The sequence below is a fragment of the Ammospiza nelsoni genome, chromosome 18 (assembly GCF_027579445.1).
Source record: "Ammospiza nelsoni isolate bAmmNel1 chromosome 18, bAmmNel1.pri, whole genome shotgun sequence".
In the NCBI taxonomy this organism is placed as follows: Eukaryota; Metazoa; Chordata; class Aves; order Passeriformes; family Passerellidae; genus Ammospiza; species Ammospiza nelsoni.
In genome coordinates, this window is record NC_080650.1 from 11,525,828 (window position 1) to 11,546,256 (window position 20,429).

General features: G+C 43.7%; 1 protein-coding gene across 2 annotated transcripts; it reads left to right on the plus strand.

Annotated features, from left to right (window-relative positions):
- Positions 1-3,375: 3,375 nt before the first annotated feature.
- Positions 3,376-20,308, plus strand: SMPD4 (sphingomyelin phosphodiesterase 4). Of its 2 annotated transcripts, XM_059484930.1 has the most exons (19): positions 3,376-3,469; positions 4,177-4,263; positions 4,878-5,020; positions 5,135-5,210; positions 6,153-6,261; positions 6,861-6,913; positions 7,452-7,603; positions 8,618-8,750; positions 9,369-9,440; positions 12,822-12,911; positions 15,173-15,318; positions 15,758-15,848; positions 16,119-16,219; positions 16,500-16,663; positions 17,260-17,465; positions 18,007-18,240; positions 18,916-19,047; positions 19,193-19,321; positions 19,784-20,308. In XM_059484930.1, exons 1-19 carry the CDS (start codon positions 3,431-3,433, stop codon positions 20,108-20,110), a joined length of 2,484 nt encoding a protein of 827 aa, XP_059340913.1. In that variant the 5' UTR covers positions 3,376-3,430; the 3' UTR covers positions 20,111-20,308. The 2 variants fall into 2 exon arrangements, with proteins under 2 accessions (XP_059340913.1, XP_059340914.1); XM_059484931.1 differs by lacking the exon at positions 12,822-12,911 and having other exon boundaries at positions 3,396-3,469.
- The last annotated feature ends 121 nt before the right edge of the window (positions 20,309-20,429 follow it).

Here is a 20,429-nt window from a genome sequence, read left to right on the forward strand (position 1 = left end):
GCCATCACAGGCACTGGGTGAGTTAATGTTTAATGTTTTCCCACACTACACATGAAGTCCCATCTCCAGCCATGTGGAACTCTGACTGGCAGCCTTAGCAAGCCTGTGCACGTCAGGAACAGCATAAAGTTGGTGTCTGCATGAACTGAACAGCTTTGGAGTCAGAAGTTACTTTGATTGGGCTAGAAACATAATGACAGGTCTGAAAATTCCCCTTTTCTCCCCACCTATATGAATCCAGGCCCTGTTCCAGATGATTTCTCATGAACTGGTAGTCTGGTTTTGTTCCCATCACAGCCGAACACACTGGATATTTTCTAGTCATTTTACCCATCCCTGCCATATCAACACCCAAACAATTCTCCAGCCAAAAGAAAACATTTGACAGATCTCCACTGTTAGAACACTCTAACCTGTACTTACAGGAAGAGATTAAATTAACCCTGCAAAAGCAACAAGGTCTGACCATGTTATCAGATGCCTGTGCTGTTTCTCTAAATTAGATTATTTCTAATTCGCCTTTTCCTTTCATTAATCAGCAAAATCAAGTTGCAGTCACATGTTCCCAGCTTGGACTTGTTTGCTGCATCTGAGTCAGACTTCAAGAGAAGCTGGAGTGTCCCAAAGCTTCTGGTTCTCCCCCTGATGTCCACCAGCTCTATAAAAGATGGCATCTCTCACTACAAACACTTCTTTTTGAAGGGGAAAAGCCCCTTCCTAAAGCCTTGATATAACACTCCTGAACCCAAACTTCCCATCAATGCCTGTGGATGGTGCAGTGGTTGCTCATATGGATTAATTCAAAAGTTTTTAGTACTGCTTTCAGAAAAAAAAGGCTTTGTGAGCTCCAGAGCCAGCACTGTGAGCACCAGAACCACACAGTCTGGTTCTTTACTTGTCCCAAATGTTTAACCTGAGCATCAGCAGCAGTGCAAGCTGGCACTGCAGGATTTAGAGACATTTTTCTTCATGGATTTTCTGGTAACTGAGTGTTGCATTAACTCCATATTCTACGCACAAATTGAGTTATTAATCTTTATGACAATTACATTAACCTAATTAGCTCTGTAGAGCTTGATTGATGCTCTAGTGATTACACCAAGGTGACAAAATGTGAGGCTACCCAGGAGAGCTCCTGGTACGGCTGGTTAGTCACTTCTTTTCCTGTCAGGAACCTCTGACAATAAATGATAAAAACATAAAACAAGCCCAAAACCACAGAATCCATACTTGCAGAAAACAGCTCAGCCTCCAACTCCCTCAGGGATACTTCTCTCAGGAAAAACATACCAACAACAGAAAAAAAGCCTTTCTTGTTGCTGTGGCTTCAAGGTAGCTAAAATTTGGGAGGAAGGGGAAAATGAAACCTAGATAAGCAGCATATCAGAGGAAATCTGGGTAAGGTGACTTTTCTGGACTTTGGTCTTTGCATCTGCTAAATGAGAAAAAAATACATATACAGTCTTATATATACATGTGGAAATGAGGGATAATGAACCTATACTGTTGATTTCAGCAGGCTCCAGAGCACACCAAATTGTCCTTCCACAGTTCTCCACAGCAGTCCCATTAGTGCTTCAAATAATTGGACACATTTCTCCCATGCAGCTGTCTGTTTAAACAGGCATCACTGACCTCACCTCCAGTGCTGTTTCCACATTTTCACCCAATCCTTTATTTCCTCTTGCATTCTTTCCCCGATCCTGTCACCTGTGGCATTCACATTCTCTGAAATGAGAGAGACATAATTCTCTCTCTCAGGGCTTTTTTCCTGGAGAAGCACAAAGAGAAGAAGAGAAAAACAATTCTTACCTCTACCTGCTGCTCCTGTTGTTTTGCACATGTAGAATGTGTTAGGATGATTATTTAACTAAAGGGATTTGTCAATTGGATTCTGCTGAAGATTGTTTTGTTTCCTGCTGAAATTTGTTTTGTTTCCTTGGCCAGTCACTCAAAGCTGTGTCCTGGCTGTCTAGAGACAGTCACGAGTTTTCTTTAATATCTTTTAGTATTCTTTGTAGTACATCTCTTTAATATAGTATAATATAATGTAATATAGTATAGTTTAATAAATCAATTGTTCAGCCTTCTGAATCAATAGAATCAGACACCAATCATTCCTCACGTCGGAGATTTCCTGTTTTACTATAATCACCCACTGAAAACACACCAGCTCTACGTTTCCTTAATTCCTGACACTTTCACAGCCAAGTAAACACACAGCAGAATCCTTGCCATCAGGTCCAGGAGCTTTTTCTGGAGCTAAAGCAGCTCGTTATCCCCATCTGGAGGAGCAGTGTTCACTCACAGCCACTCTATATCTACAAAGGGACGTGTAGGACACGGCAAGAATCCCACCAGGACACATCACACCCAGCAGAGGACAGCCCTGAAAAACGCCTATTTTATGACTGGCTTTTTGCAAATATTCAAATGAATATTATATGTGCTATGTTAGAAATTGATGCTGTGTTAATTTTCTTAAGTAGTGTGTTAAATATAGTTTTAGGTTATAGAAAATGTTAAAATAGAAATTATGCTATGTAGGATACTTTTTTAAAAGAAAGGACTCGCAGCGAGATAGCAGCCACAGGACACCTGAATTTTTCAGAGAAAAAGAATTTATTGCTCTCTTCTCAGAAGTAATTAACTTCTTCCTGCCTCGAAGGTGCTGTTAGGATTCAGAGGAAGAAGTTAACAATAAGCAGACAGAATCCTGTGTTTGAATGGAATTTATGCATCATGTATGAGGTGTATGAATATGCAACAGGCTGTTGTTTTTAAGGGTTAATCCTCTGTTAACGGGTGTCCTTTATCAGGCTTATTTTGCCCAGAAAAAGGTACCCGGACGTCCGTAACTCTTTGTCTCTATTGTCTCTTATTGTCCTAATTCAAATTGTCCAAATTATTATTACTCTACTTGTATTACTCTTTTTATAACCATTTTATTACTATTAAACATTTAAAATTTTAAAAACGTGATTAGTGTTTTTCACAAACACCTTCACAGGGGCAGTGCAGGGACAGGCACTGATCTGGCGACCAGGAACAGAACTCGAGGAAAGGGCACAAAGCTGAGCCAGGGGAGGTTTAGGCTGGATACTGGGAAAAGGTTCTTATCCAGAGGGTGGCTGAGCACTGGAAGAGGCTCCTCAGGGCAAACCTGGCGTAGTTCAAGGAGTGTTTGGATAAGGCCCTGAGGCAGGCACAGGGTGGGATTGCTGGGTGCCCTCGGTGATCGCTGAGGGGCGCTCCCGGCTCGGGCCCTTGCCCGGCTCTGCCACGGCCGCGGCCCTGCCCGCCCTCAGCGCGGGCCGGCTCCATGGCAACGCCGCCGTGACGTCATCCGCGCGGGCCGTGACGCGCAAGGGGCGCGCGGGCGCGGGGAGCGAACGGGGTCCGCGCTGAGGGCCGGGAGCGCAGCGGCGGCATGGCCGGGCCGCACCTGCAGCAGCCCAGCTTCCTGCTGGTGAGTGCGGGGACACGGTCTCCTCCTCCTCCTCCTGCTGCCGGGGGAATGCACCAGGGACGGGACGGGCCGGGCCGGGCCGGGCGGGCACTCAGCGGTGTCTCGGTGCATGGAGCTGCTGTCCCGGCCGCTGCAGCCCCGGGTGTGGCGGGAATGTTGAGGGGGGATTGTGGCGGTCATGGCCGCGGTGAGTGCTGTCCTGAGGGAATGCTGAGGGGGGATTGTGGTGGTGATGGCCGCGGTGAGTGCTGTCCTGAGGGGGGATTGTGGCGGTCATGGCCGCGGTGAGTGCTGCCCTGAGGGAATGCTGAGGGGGATTGTGGCGGTCATGGGCGCGGTGAGTGCTGTCCTGAGGGGGGATTGTGGCGGTCATGGCCGCGGTGAGTGCTGTCCTGAGGGAATGCTGAGGGGGATTGTGGCGGTCATGGGCGCGGTGAGTGCTGTCCTGAGGGGGAATTGTGGCGGTCATGGGCGCGGTGAGTGCTGTCCTGAGGGAATGCTGAGGGGGATTGGCGCGGTCATGGGCGCGGTGAGTGCTGTTCTGAGGGAATGCTGAGGGGGATTGGCGCGGTCATGGCCGCGTTAGGTGCTGTCCTGAGGGAATGCTGAGGGGGGATTGTGGCGGTCATGGCCGCGGTAGGTGCTGTGCTGTCTTATCCTGCCCTGCCCGGCTGCCGTGATCGCATTTCCCTTGTGGTTTGTGCCAGGCCACGCTGAAGGCGGATTGTGTCAACAAACCGTTCGCGCAGAGGTGCCGCGATCTGGAGACGGTCATCGAGGAGCTGCCTGCCAAGGTGAGCGGCCCCTGCCTCTCCAGGACCTCCCTGCTTGGCGTGATTCAGGGAAACTGGTTTTTATATTACTGCTTAGATTGTTCCTCTCTGTCTTATCAAGACAATCTGTGTGGAACGGGCTGCCCAGGGAGGTGTTCAGGGAAGTGGTGCTCAGTGCCAGGGTCTGGTTCACTCGGTGGTGTCTGGTCACAGGATGGACTCGATGGTCTCAGCTCTTTTCCAACCTAACTGATTCTGTGATTCTGGGTTTGGGGGACCTCCAGTGAAACAGTGGGAATGCAGGGTTGCCAAGAATTAAGAACCTTTTCTAGTCATTATAGTGTTGTTTCGTTTCACTTATCTTCATTAACACCTTTCAGCCTCAGTTTACAAAGAAAACTTGTTTTTGAAATGTGGCAAATAACTGCAAATGATGCTGATGAGAAATCAGGATAGCTCTCCCATAATTGCCGTGTTATAGTGCAATGTTTTGAATGGACAGTCTGCCCAGTGATAACCCAGAAACAGACATAAATAAATGGCTGACATATCTCTGTGTGTTCTAGTGCATGCAGGAGAGATTGTCCAAGTGAGGGATTGTGCACATCAATTCTTTGTGTCTGTTTTCCCTGCAGGAACTCCATGGCATCTTCCCATGGCTGGTGGAGAGCATTTTTGGCAGCCTGGATGGCATCATCGTGGGCTGGAACCTTCGCTGCCTGCAGGGAAGAACAAACCCTAATGAATATTCTGTGGCTCTGGATTTCCTGGATCCCAGGTGAACTCATTCATTTCAGCACAGATTAAGAAATGGATGACTAAGCTCACAGAAGTGAGGCAGCAGAGGGGTTTTTATTTACCATGGGATTCACTTTCTGATGTTTGTTTGCAGTGGCCCAATGATGAAGCTGGTTTACAAACTCCAAGCAGAAGAGTACAGATATGATTTCCCAGTCTCATATCTTCCAGTGAGTAACTGAATAGTTTGTAACAAGGGAATGTAGTTGTTGTGGAAGCTGGTGGAAATTTGCCTGCACTTTGTACCTACGTTTCAGTGCAGGCCAAAGTGTGGCCTCAGTGCTCCAGGTTTGGAGCAGATCCATTTCTTGAAATGGCTCTTGAGTGGAGCAGGAGAGTTCCCAGCCATAAAATCTCTGGGAGATTGTGGTTCTCAGCAGCTGGATGTGTGTGTTCAGCCAAGAAAGCTGCACTGTTATTCTTACTCTGTCCCCAGAGGGAGTTGTGTGGTGTAAGAATCCATGTAGTACAACAGTGTGGTTATTGGTAGTTGCAGGATTGAAAGTCATTTTCTAAGCTTATCCCAGGGCAGAGCCTTCCCTGCCTTTGCTGTGTGCCTGTGTTAAAGGTCTGACTGCTGTCCTGGATGTGAAGTGTCACATTTCCAGCAAAACTGTTCATCTGCAGAGTTGTTTTGCTGTGTTTCTTCTATTGCTACCACCCACATGCTGTCTGCAAATTGGTTCAGATAGTCCTACAGGCTTTGACAAACAGAAACCTCATTTAAGTAAATGCTAATTGTTGGTACACACCTCAGTTACCTGGACAAAAGCAGCAGCCAAACACCAATACTCTGCTGCTCCCACTCCAACTGGGAAAATTACTGTAAAGGCTTTTTTTAAAAAATACTGAATTTAAATTTAGAAAATACTGAATTTTCATTTTCAGAGAGAAAGTTGACAGTCTTCAACTTTCCCTGTCCAACCCTGCATCTGGGCACAGAACTCCTGCAATGCAATAAAATCACTGAGCTGAATGTACAGATCACCCCAGAATGCTGGAATGCACAATCTCACTATCTGAAAACATATTTTGCAGTATGCTGAGTACCCAGATTAATGTTCCATTACTCTGTAATGAAATTATAAACATTTCCTTACTCTCTCTTTCAGGGCCCTGTGAAGGCTTCAATACAAGAGCAAGTTCTACCAGAATGTTCTTTATACCACAACAAGGTCCAGTTTCCTTCATCTGGGGGTTTAGGTTTGAATTTGGCTCTTAGTATCCTTTTAATTGTTGAGTATCTAATTATTTTTTTTTAAATATCTAAAACTGAGAGATCATGAGTGTTTCTGTTAAACATTTCTTATCTATGTGGGGTAAATCATGGTCATGCTGGAGAGTTTAGGCTGATTAGGAATGTTTAGATTTACAATTTAAAATAAACGTGTCCTCTTATAAACCCTTCTTAGAGAAATTTCTGGCCTTAATCAAGTCAACAACAAAATTCCCAGTGTTTCTCAGCAGAGCCTGTATTTCACAATTTTTGTTTTTGTAACTGCTTGTAGTTTATGCAATATGGCAGGAAAAGGGCACGTTCACTTTGCATTTTTGGAAGCAGTGTAGCTGTAGCTGGGCTGGTTTCAGTTTGAAGTAGTCAGATGTGCCAGGAGTACAGAACACTTTGTCACACAGAGAACACCTCAATCACCAATGTTTCAGCCAGCTGCAGAGCAAGAAGCCTAGGCTGAATTTGCACAAAAGCTCTAGCAAGGTACATTAGCATTGAAAAGGACCAATGTGGTGTCTATTCAGCACCTGCCAATATCCAACTGCTGTACCTGCTTTTTATTATGTGATCCTTAACTCTGTTCTTCCAGATCCATTTGAATACTACATGTTTTACTTTGCAATCAGTTTGATTACACAGAAGGTAAGTACCTTTCACATTTTTTTCCCTTAAAATAGTATTGGCCTTTCTCTATAATACTCTAAGAGCCTGCTGGGGTGCTGTGTAGCTAAATTAACAGCAGTTTCATCTGTTCTGTTGGAATTTTTTATTGCTTTGGTTCACTTGGTGATCCAAGACTGGATAATAAACAAAGTACCTCCCTTGGATTCACCAGTGAGCAGCCATGGCAGCAAGGAGCAGGCAGTGGGTTCCAAATGGTTTCTGTCCCCCTGTACCCAGTGAGGATTTCTCTACAGTCAGAACCACAGTGTGGTGCTGTGGGCTGTGGTTCTTTGGTTCCTCTGCCTGTTGTTCCCTCTCTTCTGCCTGGTTGCAGTCACTGCTGCAGCAGCCCTTCTCTCACAGCTCATTTTCCTTTGCTCCAGGGGTGTTTGCTGCCAGTTCACCCTTTCTAACACTGGGCTTCTGCTTTTTTATGCTGAGGGGGTCTGACATCACCCTCAGCACTGCCTTAAAGCAGCAGTGTTTAACCCCAGGTACATCTGTGTGTCTCTTGCAGAACTCACCTGCCACCCATCATGTCAGCCCTTCCAACAGTGCTTATTTCATCCTGGTGGACACATACCTCAAGTGTTTCCTGCCCACAGAAGGAAGTGTCCTTCCCCCACCTTCTTCAAACCCTGGGGGAGCCATCCCTTCCCCTACTCCCAGGTAATGGCTCCAGTGTCAGGGGCAAATTGTGGGAACAGTGCAGGCAAAATATGGCTTGTTGGAACTGTCTTGGTTTGGAAAGACAGGAGTCTGTTAAGGAAGGCAGGAGCCTCCCTTGACTTGGAGAATTTAAACCCTCCCCACCCCTCCAAATTGCTATAAATTTTGAATTAAGGGGCTCTCAGGCAAAAATGTGGGAGCCGGAAATAACAGATCTTTAATAGGGAAGAAAAAAAATCAAAGGATAAAATAAACAATGCAGTACAGTAGAACAACAGTGACAGAGTCAGAACCCAACCTGACACCCTGTGGGTCAGGGTGTTGGTGGCAGTGCCATTGGAATTGTGGCTCAGCCCTCCTGCAGTGTCAGGGGTGGTTCTGTTGGAGCAGGGGGATCTGTAGAGAAGGATGTATTCTTCCTCTGAAGATCCAGTGGGAGAAGAGGCAGCTGCTGTTCCTCTGGGGAATCCAGTGCAGAAGCCGTGCTGGTGTCTCAGAACCTCTGGATTATATCTGGGTAGGAATGCTTGGCTCCTCCCTCTGGGCTCACATCTCCCAATGGGATGCTGTAGTTCTTATCAGTCATGCAGTGACACTCAATAGCTGTTATCAGCAATGTCCCCTCCCAAGGGAGGTGTGATTGTGATCACTCAGAGAGAGAGATAAAGCAAACTGCCCACTTGACAAAAGATAATTTGCCATGCAGATGGTAATGGAAAACATCTTGCATTGCAATTTTCAACAGGAATAAAATCAAATAGAAAACACCTCCACACTTCATCTGTATGTACTTATTACATAGGAACAGTGGTGCAGTGCTTGGTTATAGTTAGAGTTGAAGTAATTGGTAATTACAGGAAGTTGCAGAAGTTTGAAATGTGCAATCAATTATGCAGTTTGAAAGACTGTTTCAAAGTGTATAAAATACTGATTCAAACAATGATGCATCCCTCCATCCCCCTGTGCTGCACCAAGCCCTCCTGACCTGTGTCATTCCGTGCGTTTGTCCTCCAGGTCCCCAGCAGTGCCTTTCTCCTCCTATGGCATGCACCACACCAGCCTGCTGAAGAGGCACATTGCCCACCAGCCCTCTGTGAACGCTGACCCAGCCTCCCAGGAGATCTGGAGATCAGAAACACTGCTTCAGGTACCTGCCATTTAAGGAAGGAAATGCCCTGCTCACTGAGGGATCTCTTCTTGTTAAAGCACTGGCAGATTGGCCTGTTTGCTTTAGCTTGGTTTTGGAATTGAGCAGTGCAGCTGCTGCTTCCTGTTATTGCAACAAAGAACCATTGTGAGGTGTTAAGTTGTAGCTTGGAAAGGCACTTAATACCTTTTCTTAGACTAAGGATCTAAGGCATTTGAGTATTTTTTTCTGGAAAAGTTTCTGCATCTGATTTTCTTTTTTAAATCTTACACCACTTTTCTTTTTTAAATCTTATACCACCACTGCAAAAGCAAAGGTTAAACACAGCCAAGTTGGTTTTGTTCATTATCAAGGGAAGGAAAAGAAAATCTGGATTTAGCAGTTATTCTGAAAGAAGTTCCTATTGTGCTGCTGAGCTGACAAATTGATGCCTGGCAGATGCTGGGAGTTTGTCATCTCAGCCATTGGCATAACCTGGAACATCTTGAATAGGTGCTGCCTATTTGCCAGTACAGCTTAGTTTTCAAGTTGTATACTGTGGTCTTTCTTATATTATCTTCTGACTGACAGTGTGGGATTACTTCTCTTTCCCTAGCTGAGAAAATATTTGTTTTACAGATCTTTGTTGAAATGTGGCTCCATCATTACTCACTGGAAATGTATCAGAAAATGCAGTCCCCTCACGTCAAGGTAATAGTTTGTACTGCCCTCCTGAACATCACCTGGTGGTTGAGCTCTTACCTTGGGGTAAATCTCCTGTTGTGTGCCGAATTTATTTTTGTGTATTGGTCCAAAGGAAAGAAATAATTTACCAGAGTAGCTACATAAGTGTGCCAGAGTTGATAATCCAGTTACAAAGAATGTTGTGAATAAGTGTGTCATCCAGATTTGCCTTCATTGCAGAAGTTGTGTTAGTTTTGTTCTGTTTTTGTTTCTTTTTTTTGTTCAAGATGAGTTTGTGGGATGGTCACAACAATCTGAACATCAAAGTATTAATGATTGAGAAGATGCCACTATAAAACCATTGTGTTAAATCCCACTGGGGCAACATGACTGCTAAAAATAGCCCAAATTGATTTCCAGCAGAGATAGCAACTGTTACTGAAATACCAATTAGTAATTTCTAACATCCATAACCATTTTTAACCTAAATCCAAATTTTAAAAAATCTTTCTAAACTGCTATTTTTATTGTTTCATGTTCCAAAATATGCTTTTCACCATAATGGTGTCAGAAGCAGTTCTGTAGCTGCAGAATTTGGATTATCTGACAAGCTCTTGCTCAGATAATGCACTGTTGTAAGCAGTTTGTGGTGGCCTGTTCAGTAACAAACTACTGCATGTAAGAAGTGAGTAAGTGTTGGGGAGGCTAAGACTGAAGGCATTATAAATGTAAAGGGAATTTGAAGGAGAAAATTCTGATCCTCTGAATTCCCTCTGGGTCACAGTGGGACTTTCATAGAAGGGGAGAGAAATAATAAAAGCTACTCAGGATTTATTCCTGTGTGGAAGTGCAATATGGGAGTTGACTGAAAAATTCTAATCCTTCACTCCACAGGATATGAAATAAAACACATTTATATTTTGCTAGGGAAAAACATTGGAGAGCTGAAATGTGATGGGTTTTGTCTTTTACTCTCAAAGTTGAGGTCAAAATGCTAACTCACTAATGTTGCAAAGTCTCCACTTGGGACTCCCAGCAGCATGGCTGTGCACCTGTGATGGAAAGGCTTTGCTTGAAGTTCCTTTGGTCTGTCTGTCTGTCCAGTCTCTGTGCATCAAGCGCTGTGCTTAGGGCAGAAATGATGATTGCTTTAAACTTCTCTCCTCTGTTCACCCTCTGTATTTCAGATGCTTTCTTCTAGCACTAGGGAGCAGCAGTTGCAGACAATGACTCTGCACCTTATGGTGGAGTAGGGCCTAGGTAGAGCTTACAGTTCTCTGAAATCAGCACTTCAGGATCCTCCACAAGGTGTGTTGAGCCACAGCCTGAGGCCATAACTCCCTGATGGTATTTTAGTTTCATTTTTGATGGGAAGTAATCATGAACATGTAAAATAGGAAGTCTTCCTCTTTGGGGGGGGGGGGGTGGAGCAGTGGAATGGGGGACTGGAATTCCCCGTGAGATACATGAATGGATGAAGGATCTCTCTTGCAGGACTGAGGAAAGGTTCCAGATCAGGGCAGGACTGTTCATTAGCCTGTGATGCTTAAACTGAGCTTTGTAGTCTGGGTGGGCTGAGGGAGAGCAGGCTGCCTTGTAGTTCCTCAGATGAGCAAGTAGAACATCCAGAAGCAGAAGCTCTGTTTTAGCACAAGCATTAAAGACCTTGACTGGAAACCCAAGATGGCCCTATTCCTTATTCTTAAATTATTGACAATTCTGCAGGTTCACTTGATAGCATCCAGCCTTGTGTGTGCTTGGGAGGAAGGGAGTTAGTGACGTTCAGTGCTGGATCTAGAGCTGTTTGACCATCACTGGTAGGAAATGGCTGCATGTCTGTTTTGGAAGGTGGGGTGAGGTTCTGCAGAACTTGCTCACTCTGTCCAGCAGCCAGATTTGTTTGCTGTCATGGGCCAAACAGATCTCAGATAAGTAACTTTCTTGAGAAGGAGAGTCACAGATTTTTCTTAAGCCTTGGTAATGTCATCACAGACTTCCCTTTATAAGTAGAAGGCAGTGGAATGGGAATGAACAGTAAACAATTTCTTTTGAGAAGATACACATTACAGCTTTGAAATCTTCTTGGATCTGCTACGAACCTGAGGTTGATGCTATTTGCTATGCTGTCATTGTTTTCCCTTTTAATTCAACTATTTTCCAATTCTTTTGTCTGTTTGTTTTTTCTCTCTCTAATGATCTAGAGTCCAAGTGTGCAGCAGCTTTTTTCCTATTCCCTTCTGCTGTTACCACAAGAAAAACTTAAAAAGAAGTAGTTTGATCAAACTTTATGTCATGCTTCCTGACCTTCCAAAGCTAGGTGTTCAGCCCCCAGCACTGCATGTGGAACAGCCATGAAAATCCAGGGGGTTGCAGGTTCCTGTGGCAGGGGAGTCAGTCTGGAAGCAGAAAATCTGCCCAGGCTCTTGGGGAGCCTGCAGGAACCATCCTGCCACTCCAAGGGTGTGGAACCAGAAGCTGCCAAACTGGCAGCAGAGGAGATGGGGTAGAGGCTGTTTAAAGACAGCAGAGGTGTGATCTGGAGAGTTAGTTTAGATGCCTGACAACAGTCATTGGGGTCTGTGTAGTGTACATTTTTTGTTTTATGTTTTTTCATTAATTTCATACATGTGTGTCACTGTTGCTACAGTATCCTCTTCACTGTCATAGTCAGAAAATGCTGATCAGGTTGTTCCTTCAAAAAGGGATCTGGCTGAGGCTTGCAGAGACTTCATTGTTATGGCAAGGTGCCTTTTGCATCAGCATACCTGTGCTAGGTATATCTATGCCTTTTTAGATGTGTAATGTTTCCCTCACAGCAAAAGTAATTTCCTTGTTTGAGGAAATTCACAAGACCCGCACCCTTCACAAATAGCCTTTAGTAGAGAGAAGACACAGGATTTCTCTGGACAGGAAAGTCCAATTTGAACTTCTTCCACATACAAACTGTGCTTCTCCAGCAGAACAGGAAGAAATGACAAAGTTTTCAAAACAAATGTAAAAAAGCTTGCAGAATATTGCCCTCTTACTCCATTTTTAATAAACAGTGTGTAAATCCTTGTTGCTGCAGTTCAATTCGCTTCTGAAATGGGAAATTTATTTGGCAAAAGCTCCATATCCCCCACTAGTCCTTGCTCTGAGCTCAGCAAAGACAGCGGCCAATTTTTTGATACTTGCTCCCAGTTGTATTTCTAAGTGGATAAGAAATACTATGAATCAATCTACTCAACACCAGAAAGAAGAGGATACTGTGGCTGCAGTTGTTATTGTGATATGTTGTCCCTGACTGTATTTGTGATGTTCATTTTTCCCCCCACCCTTCTTCCTTGGGTTCATTCTCACTTTTTTTTTCTCTTGCTCTCTTCTCTCCTTTTTTCCCTCCCCCCTTCCTTTTTGTTTCTGTTGTCTCAGCTGGAGGTTCTCCACTACCGACTCAGTATCTCCAGTAAACACCACGGTAGTCCTGCCCAATCCAGCTACCAGGCCCTCCACGCATACCAAGTATTACCATCTTTTCATTTGGTTTCCTTTTTTAAGAATCTTGTTCCATCCTATAATCTGCCAAGTGTATTGGTGCTGGCTGTACAGCAGCTCCTTCTGCCAAGGTGTGGTTTTGTAATTGGGAACGTTGCATTGAAATTCACCAAATTGGTCAGTGAAACTGATACTGAGAGATGTTAGCAAAGGTGATGGAGAAAAGAGTTAAACTCTAGCATGTTATGAGGACTGATTGGAAACTGTATTTCTAAAAATGCATTTTTGCAATGTAAGACTTACCAGCTATGCTGTTTTTTGGCACCAAAGCTGTCTCCACCAATGGCAGATTTCTGCCTCTCACTCAGTAGTCATTTAATCAAACCTTGCGTGGAAGAAAAGATCAGAATTTGCATGGCTGTCACCCAGATTAAGGTAGGTAACATCTGGGGGTTTTTAGCCAAGGAAATGTCATTGGATAATACTAAATTTGTGGTGGCAATGTCAATTTGGCTGTCCACTTTTGCAAAAGCACAAGTGGTACATTTGCAGATTGTTCAGGAAATGTGCATGCAAAAACATTCCTGTTGGAACAGATTGCTGATTCCTCTTTTCCTACTTCAGCCCTTTATTCATTGGGTCTTCATTTTGGGAATGGGGAGGGTTGAGCTTATGTACTGTAAAGCTCTTTAGCCCTACATGGCATTTCCCTGCTCTTTAATCCTTTTTTTTTGTTTTGATTTGTTTTAATTAAGTGCTATGATATCTCAAGGTGCTGTTTAGAAAGGGACACAGAAAGTACTACCTTAAATCTATTTTACTTTATATTAATGTAATTACTGTATTAAGAATTAACGGTGGTACACATCCATCCTGTACAAAAAGGTTTAACAACAAAAACACTTCTGGGGAAAAGTAGTTTTTAGACCAGTGACATTCACAATGGTGGTGATCCAGGCTAAGAGGAAATTGTATGTGGAGAAACTACTAACATCACCCAAAATGCTGTATTGAAATAGGGTGGTTTTCTAAATTCCAAAGGTACCTTCAGGGGGGGCTTGGGGCTTTTAAAATTACACCTTTCAAGGCCTGTAGCAGAGTACTCAGCCTCTGTAAAGGCTGTGGAGATCCTGGTCCAAGGACCACACAGCTTCTTGGAGTTCTACCTTCTGCATAAACTCATCAGGACTGTGGGAAATGTGCTGATACAAGTTGGAGCTGTCAGAAACACGCCCAGCCTTCATTAGAACTGGTAAAGGTTTAACCCTCCCTCCCTTAGGAGAGTCCCAGGCCTGGCTGCACTGCAGGGCTGTGTCTGTCATGGAGCCTGCAGTGAATGTCACAGTGTGTTCAGAATCTCAAATCTCAAAAGGCATCTGCTGTGCCTCAGGCATTGCTGAGAGAGGACATAAACACTGACACTGACACTCCCTCCCTGCCTCAAGCACTAGAAACTTCTTGCAGCTAATCCCACACACCTTTCCAGCACTTTCCATTATATTTGCAGCTGTAAGTTACATTTCATGTACACCATTCTTCTCAACTTTTGTGAAACAGAATACAAATCTCAAATCTGCCTTCAGTGGTGGATTGGTATTAGCTCACTACTCTTAGAGCAGATTACAGCAGCAGTGGAGTTTGTGCTTTGAAGCAGCACTTCTGTGCCTCGTGCACCTCCCTGCTGTGTCACACTCCTCACAGTAACATCACTGTGGCTCACCATCACTCCTGGTGCTGCTCCCAGCCAGGCTGTTCTCCCCTGAGGGTGCTGGAACCAACAGGATCTCACAGGACTCAGACCAGTTCCTGTTTTACTGTAACTGTCCAGGATTGTTCTCTCCTGTAAGGCCGATGGTACCAGCCTAGGAAGGAGAACTCAGTACAGCCAGCCATGAGTATAAGCAAAGGACCTGCTGTGCTTCTGCAGCAAGGAACTTGTAGCCATAATGAAAGGCTGAATATTCTTTTTTCAGAAAAGGGTAAGTCAAAATGTACAAGTTATTCTGTTCTTTAAAGCTGGCCCAAAATTCAGTGCATTAGAGAACTGTAGATAACTTTTCTTACAATCCAAATTTGCTGCTGTTTCTTAGTGAGCTGATGGCAGAAGATTGATGCAGCTTTTCCTGGGGAGCAAACCTGTCCAAAATCAGGTGGCACCAAACTATGGTGAAGAACCTAGAAGGAAAAGAGCATTTCCTGTATTTTGATCTGAGAATATAATTTTCCTGAATTCCCTGGACATTTAGCAAATGACACTCATTAGTGCCTCTCTTTTGCTTTGAATCCAGGAGTCATTCAAGCCCACTGAAGAGCACGTGCTAGTGGTAAGACTGCTTGTGAAACATCTGCATGCTTTCAGCAACAGCCTGAAACCAGAGCCTCTCTCCCCTTCAGCCCACTCCCACACAGCCAGCCCACTGGAGGAGTTTAAAAGGTTGGTACATGAGCATGTCTCTGAAATGTACAGAACTGGAAAGCTGAGCTTTCTCCATGAACATCTCAGCTTTCCTTGAGAGGTTGAATTAGGCTGTTTTGATGCTAAATAGAGAAGTACATTATTAAAAATACATGAGAACTAATGGATTATGTTTTTCACATCCTCTGAGGGAGGGCATCTTCAGCAGCAGCTATTGCACCAGTCTATAGAGGAAAGAAAATGCTACCAGAGAATTCTGGCCAAAATTAGTTTAGTATTTGGTATTTAATAATTTGAGTTGAAATTCAATGGCTTGAAGTAGTTTCAGTTTAAAAGGAACAAATTTTGCTCAGTTCTTTCTCTATTTGCATTTGTGGAAGTGTGCTGGGTTGGGTGTTTAGTTTTCAAAATTTGCTACCAGTTTTATGTATGTGACTGTCTTTGAATCTCTTTGCAGGGTTGTGATTCCTCGGTTTGTCCAGGAGAAGCTTTATATCTTTTTGCAGCACTGTTTTGGGCACTGGCCTCTGGATGCCTCCTTCAGAGCAGTATGTACTTGCTTCTCCACTTAGTCTGTACTCAACAGAACTACTTATTAATTACTAGGACTAGTTATTAGTTACTAGAACTAGTTATTAGTTATTGCTGTTTAGCAGCTGTTTCTTGGTCTTTTTTTGTTGTTGTTGTTTCTTGGTCATCTCTCTTTTCTAGACCAGTAAACTTTATATAACAAATTTAAAAATCAACAAAAAACCCTTCCTCCCTTCTTTCCAGTAAAGTCCTGGCACTCATGTGGGTTTATGTGTGACTTTGCCCAGGTTCTTGAGATGTGGCTGAGCTACCTGCAGCCCTGGAGGTACGCGCCCGAGAAGCCCCCGCAGAGCACGGAGCCTTTGCCTCGCAGCGTCTCAGAGAAATGGTGAGGAGGGCAGCAGCTGGGGCTGATCTGAGCCAAACCTGAGTGAAACAGCAGGATTTCAGGAACTGTGCACCAACCTGAGTTAAATTCCTCAGTTATTCCTAGAGAATGATTTCTTAGAACACTAGTTTTTGTTCTGAGAGTATTCTTTTCTCTCAATGTAAGTTGACCATCTTTCCAGAGACAGTATAAAACATTCCCTTAGTGCCTTATTTGATAGAAGACAAAATAACACTTCTTTAAATAGCTGTACTCACAAATCCTGTACTCACTTTGACAGGGCTGCCTTCATTCAAGAGAACCTGCTCATGTACACCAAGCTGTTTGTGGGATTTCTCAACAGAGCTCTTCGGACAGACTTGGTCAGTCCAAAAAATGCCCTCATGGTGTTCCGAGTAGCAAAGGTCTTTGCTCAGCCCAATCTAGCTGAAATGATCCTCAAAGGTAAAAGGATGCTTTGACATCTTCTGTTGTCCTGTCTCAATCTTTCCTCACAATAGTTGCATCTCATCTCATTAGCAGAAGTGCACTTCTCTCCCATTTTTCATGCTCTTTTCCCATTCAAAATCTGTCTTCATTAATGTGTCTCAATTGGTTTAGTAAGTCTATAGTTCTCTTCTAATCACCATAGATTGCATTTCACAATTTTTCTTTAAAGAATAAAGAGCCCAATTAGAATTGTCAGTTTTTCTTACACTTGTATTATTTCATTACATACCTCAAGATTTAAACTTCATATATCTCTGAAAGTCTCTGTACTTAGTAAAAGAGTCATGCATGCATTTCAGGATAATTAGGATATAGTGAATTTGGGAGTGGTGAGATTTGACAAGTATCAATATCTGAAGTATGTTTCTCCCCTGCCTTTTGTTGAAAAATATTACGAATTTTAAATGCTGCTTTGTATGGTCTGCATTAAGTGCAGGCTGACATTTCCTGCTCTGGGCAGAGAGAAGTAAGTAATGAACACTAATTAAGGCCTCCTTCCCCTGCAAGACCAGTGTTATGCAACCATCATCAGTTCTTTTTTCAAATTCCAGGAGAACAGTTATTCCTGGAGCCAGAACTTGTGATTCCCCACCGGCAACACCGACTTTTTATGAGCCCCACTCTTGGTGGGAGTTTTTTGTCATCACGGTCTCCAGCTGTTACAGATGCCTCATTTAAGGTGAAGAGTCATGTTTACAGCCTGGAAGGACAGGATTTCCAGTACAAACAGATGTTTGGCACAGAAGTCAGGAATTTGGTAAGCAACAAGCTCCTTTGCACCTGCCTTTCTACTGTGACAGATGTTCCTCAGTGCTGAGCATCCATATCAGAAGCTGAAAGTAGAAAGCTTCACACCCTGCATTACTGAATAATTTAGTTTGCTTTTGGACCCTGAGGGGTCTCAGTCCAGCACAGCTGTAAAAATCTGCTTCTCTTTGATAAATAATAAGTTAATGTAACAGCTTGCTGCCTTGGAGCAGGACATGGTGTTTCCTCTCAAACATGCTTACTGTGATCTTCTGATTCATCAGTACCTACCAGCAACTCAGACAAAATCAGCAGGAAAAATTAAAAAAGCAGCTGAAGAACCTAAGCAGCTCTGAGGTTTTTTAAATGCTTCAACAGAACTGCCTCTGCCCTATTGGAAATCCTGCTAACAGCACAAACCCATATGCACTAAGGGAGTGGGTTTGCTGGGATTGCTCTCACTTGCAGCTGTCAAGGCACAGTTTTATCCATGTATTGATGCTTACTAGTCCTTTATCTTCATCTCACACAATTTTTGGTGTTTGTTTTAGGTGTTAAAACTGGCCCAGTTAATTTGTCAGGCACAGCAGACAGCAAAGTCCATATCAGACCATTCTGCAGAGACCATGGCCAGCCAGTCCTTCTTCTCATGGTTTAGATTCACACCATCTGACATGAATGGTTCCTACACAGGCAATGACCTTGATGAAATTGGGCAGGACAGCATCAAAAAGACAGATGAATATTTAGAGAAGGCACTGGAGTATTTGTGCCAGATCTTTAAGGTAAGTAACATCTTTCTAAGAACTTGGCAGTGAGAACAAAAGTCAGGATTTGTCAAATGTACATCTGTGTCTCTTGTACTGTGTGGGGTCACAAAGCTGTCCAGAGACCTTGCTAGTAAATTTTAACATCATCTCAACTTTGCCATTTTCAATGTAGATGGAATCAGGTGTTTTGAATTTCTAAGTATCAAACCTACTTTGTTTAAGTGATGACTCTTCTGGACTGTATAATTTACACCAAACCTGTTTATACCAAGGTGTCCTCTTGTTTCCAAACAGGCAGTTTTAAAAACTCTCCTGTATCTTCTAAATGTAGAGCTGTAAAAATACAACTGCAGCTATGGACAAACTGTTAAACTTGAAAATAATAGATTATTTTCTCTGCAGCCACACTCCCTTGTACAGAATTGCCCTAGGAGACAGCTCTTTGATACTCCTTGGGAGCTAAGGGAGATACAAACCAGAGCACTGATCTAGAACTGGAAAAGAACAAGCAAATCTGGAGAGGTTTATCTCATTTTAATGTCTAACTGAGGTGCTCTTAAACAGTTCTTGTTATCTGAGCTGGCTGTCAAAGACTTCCAAGGCTAATGAGTTTGTGAAGTGAGAAATAAATTAAATAGAGGGTGGATCAAACACACCTGCTTTAGAAGTGTGTTATTTATTCTTGCATAGCTGAGTGAAGCCCAGCTGACCCAGATGATGATGAAGTGTGGGACAGCTCAAGATGAGAATGGAAAGAAACAGCTTCCAGACTGCATTGCCAGTGAGAATGGCCTCATCCTCACCCCCCTTGGCAGGTACCAGGTGAGAGAAAAACTACTCCAAATCACTGCCTGGGCTGTTCTTGAAAATACAAGAGAAATGCACCTTACCTGGGGCTGAGAGGTGCCAGTACAAAGCTGTTTCAGGTGGGAGCTGCAAGTTGAGGTGTTTCTTTTCCCATTTGTAGATCATAAATGGCCTAAGAAGGTTTGAGCTGCAGTACCAGGGGGACACCGAGCTCCAGCCCATCCGCAGCTACGAGAACGCGGCTCTGGTGCGGCTCCTGTTCCGCCTGTCCTCGGCGCTCAACGAGAGGGTGAGCACAGCCCTGCCCCTCCTCCTCCTCCTCCTCCTGGCCTTCCCCCTGCACGTTCCTGTTCCACCTCACCTGTACCTGTGGGACACTTGGTTTGTTCTTACTCCATCTTCTCCACTGTGGTCTAGATGGGTGTTGTCTAGTAGTATTAGCCTGCTTCTCTACCTGTCATTCTGCTTTTCCTACACAAAACATTGCATTGTGATTTATTAAGGGACTCATGGTTGATGAACAAGGGAGTAACATTCATAGTGAATGCTTCTAAACAGGAAAAGTAAATTCTTTTCTTAGTGCAGACTTGCCCTGTGTTTTCATACCTAATGGTTTTTATACCATTTCTGCTGTTAAAAAGTGCAGTTTGATCCCTATAATGCTCATTCTCTATATTAAGAAAATCATAAATAAGTTAGTTCCTCCTGCAAATGCTGTCATAAAGTAACTTCTAAATGCCTCTTCCCTCAGTTTGCAGATCAGATGGAAGTGTTTTGCTCCAGGGATGATTTTGTTGGCAGACTGTGTCGCTACCACCTGACCAACCCCCAGCTCATACAGAAAATCAGGTACAGCCCCGTGGTGAGGGACAGAACGAGCCAGAACTGGGGACCCAGGATCAGCCTGAGGTTTCTGGCCAGCTACAGGACTCTGATCTCCCTGCTGCTGATCTACTTCCTTGCATCCTGGTTTCATATTGGGCCAGTTGGCTGCACATTCATTATCCTAACTGGATATTTTCTGTATGCTATAATAATGACTTTTTTCTTTGAAGGATGGAAACCACATGAACACTAGTGTCCTCTTCCTGGCTTCTAGAAATAAATGTTTTAAGGATGAGCCTAAGATTCCATGACTAAAATGTTTTAATTATATCAGCTCTTCCTAAAATATTTTTTAATACTAAAGTTAATGGAGTTTTATAAACATTGATGTGGCCTTGTCAAGATAATCAATGTAAATTTTATTTTTATAAAAGTCTTCCTGTAGACTCGAGTGGATATATTGTTTGGGTGTTTTTTTTTTTTGAGGGGGGAGGAATGAGCCATGAGTATTTATAAAACTGCAGTGCTGCCACAGGTGCATCATCACTGACCTCCTGACCAGTTCTTCCAGT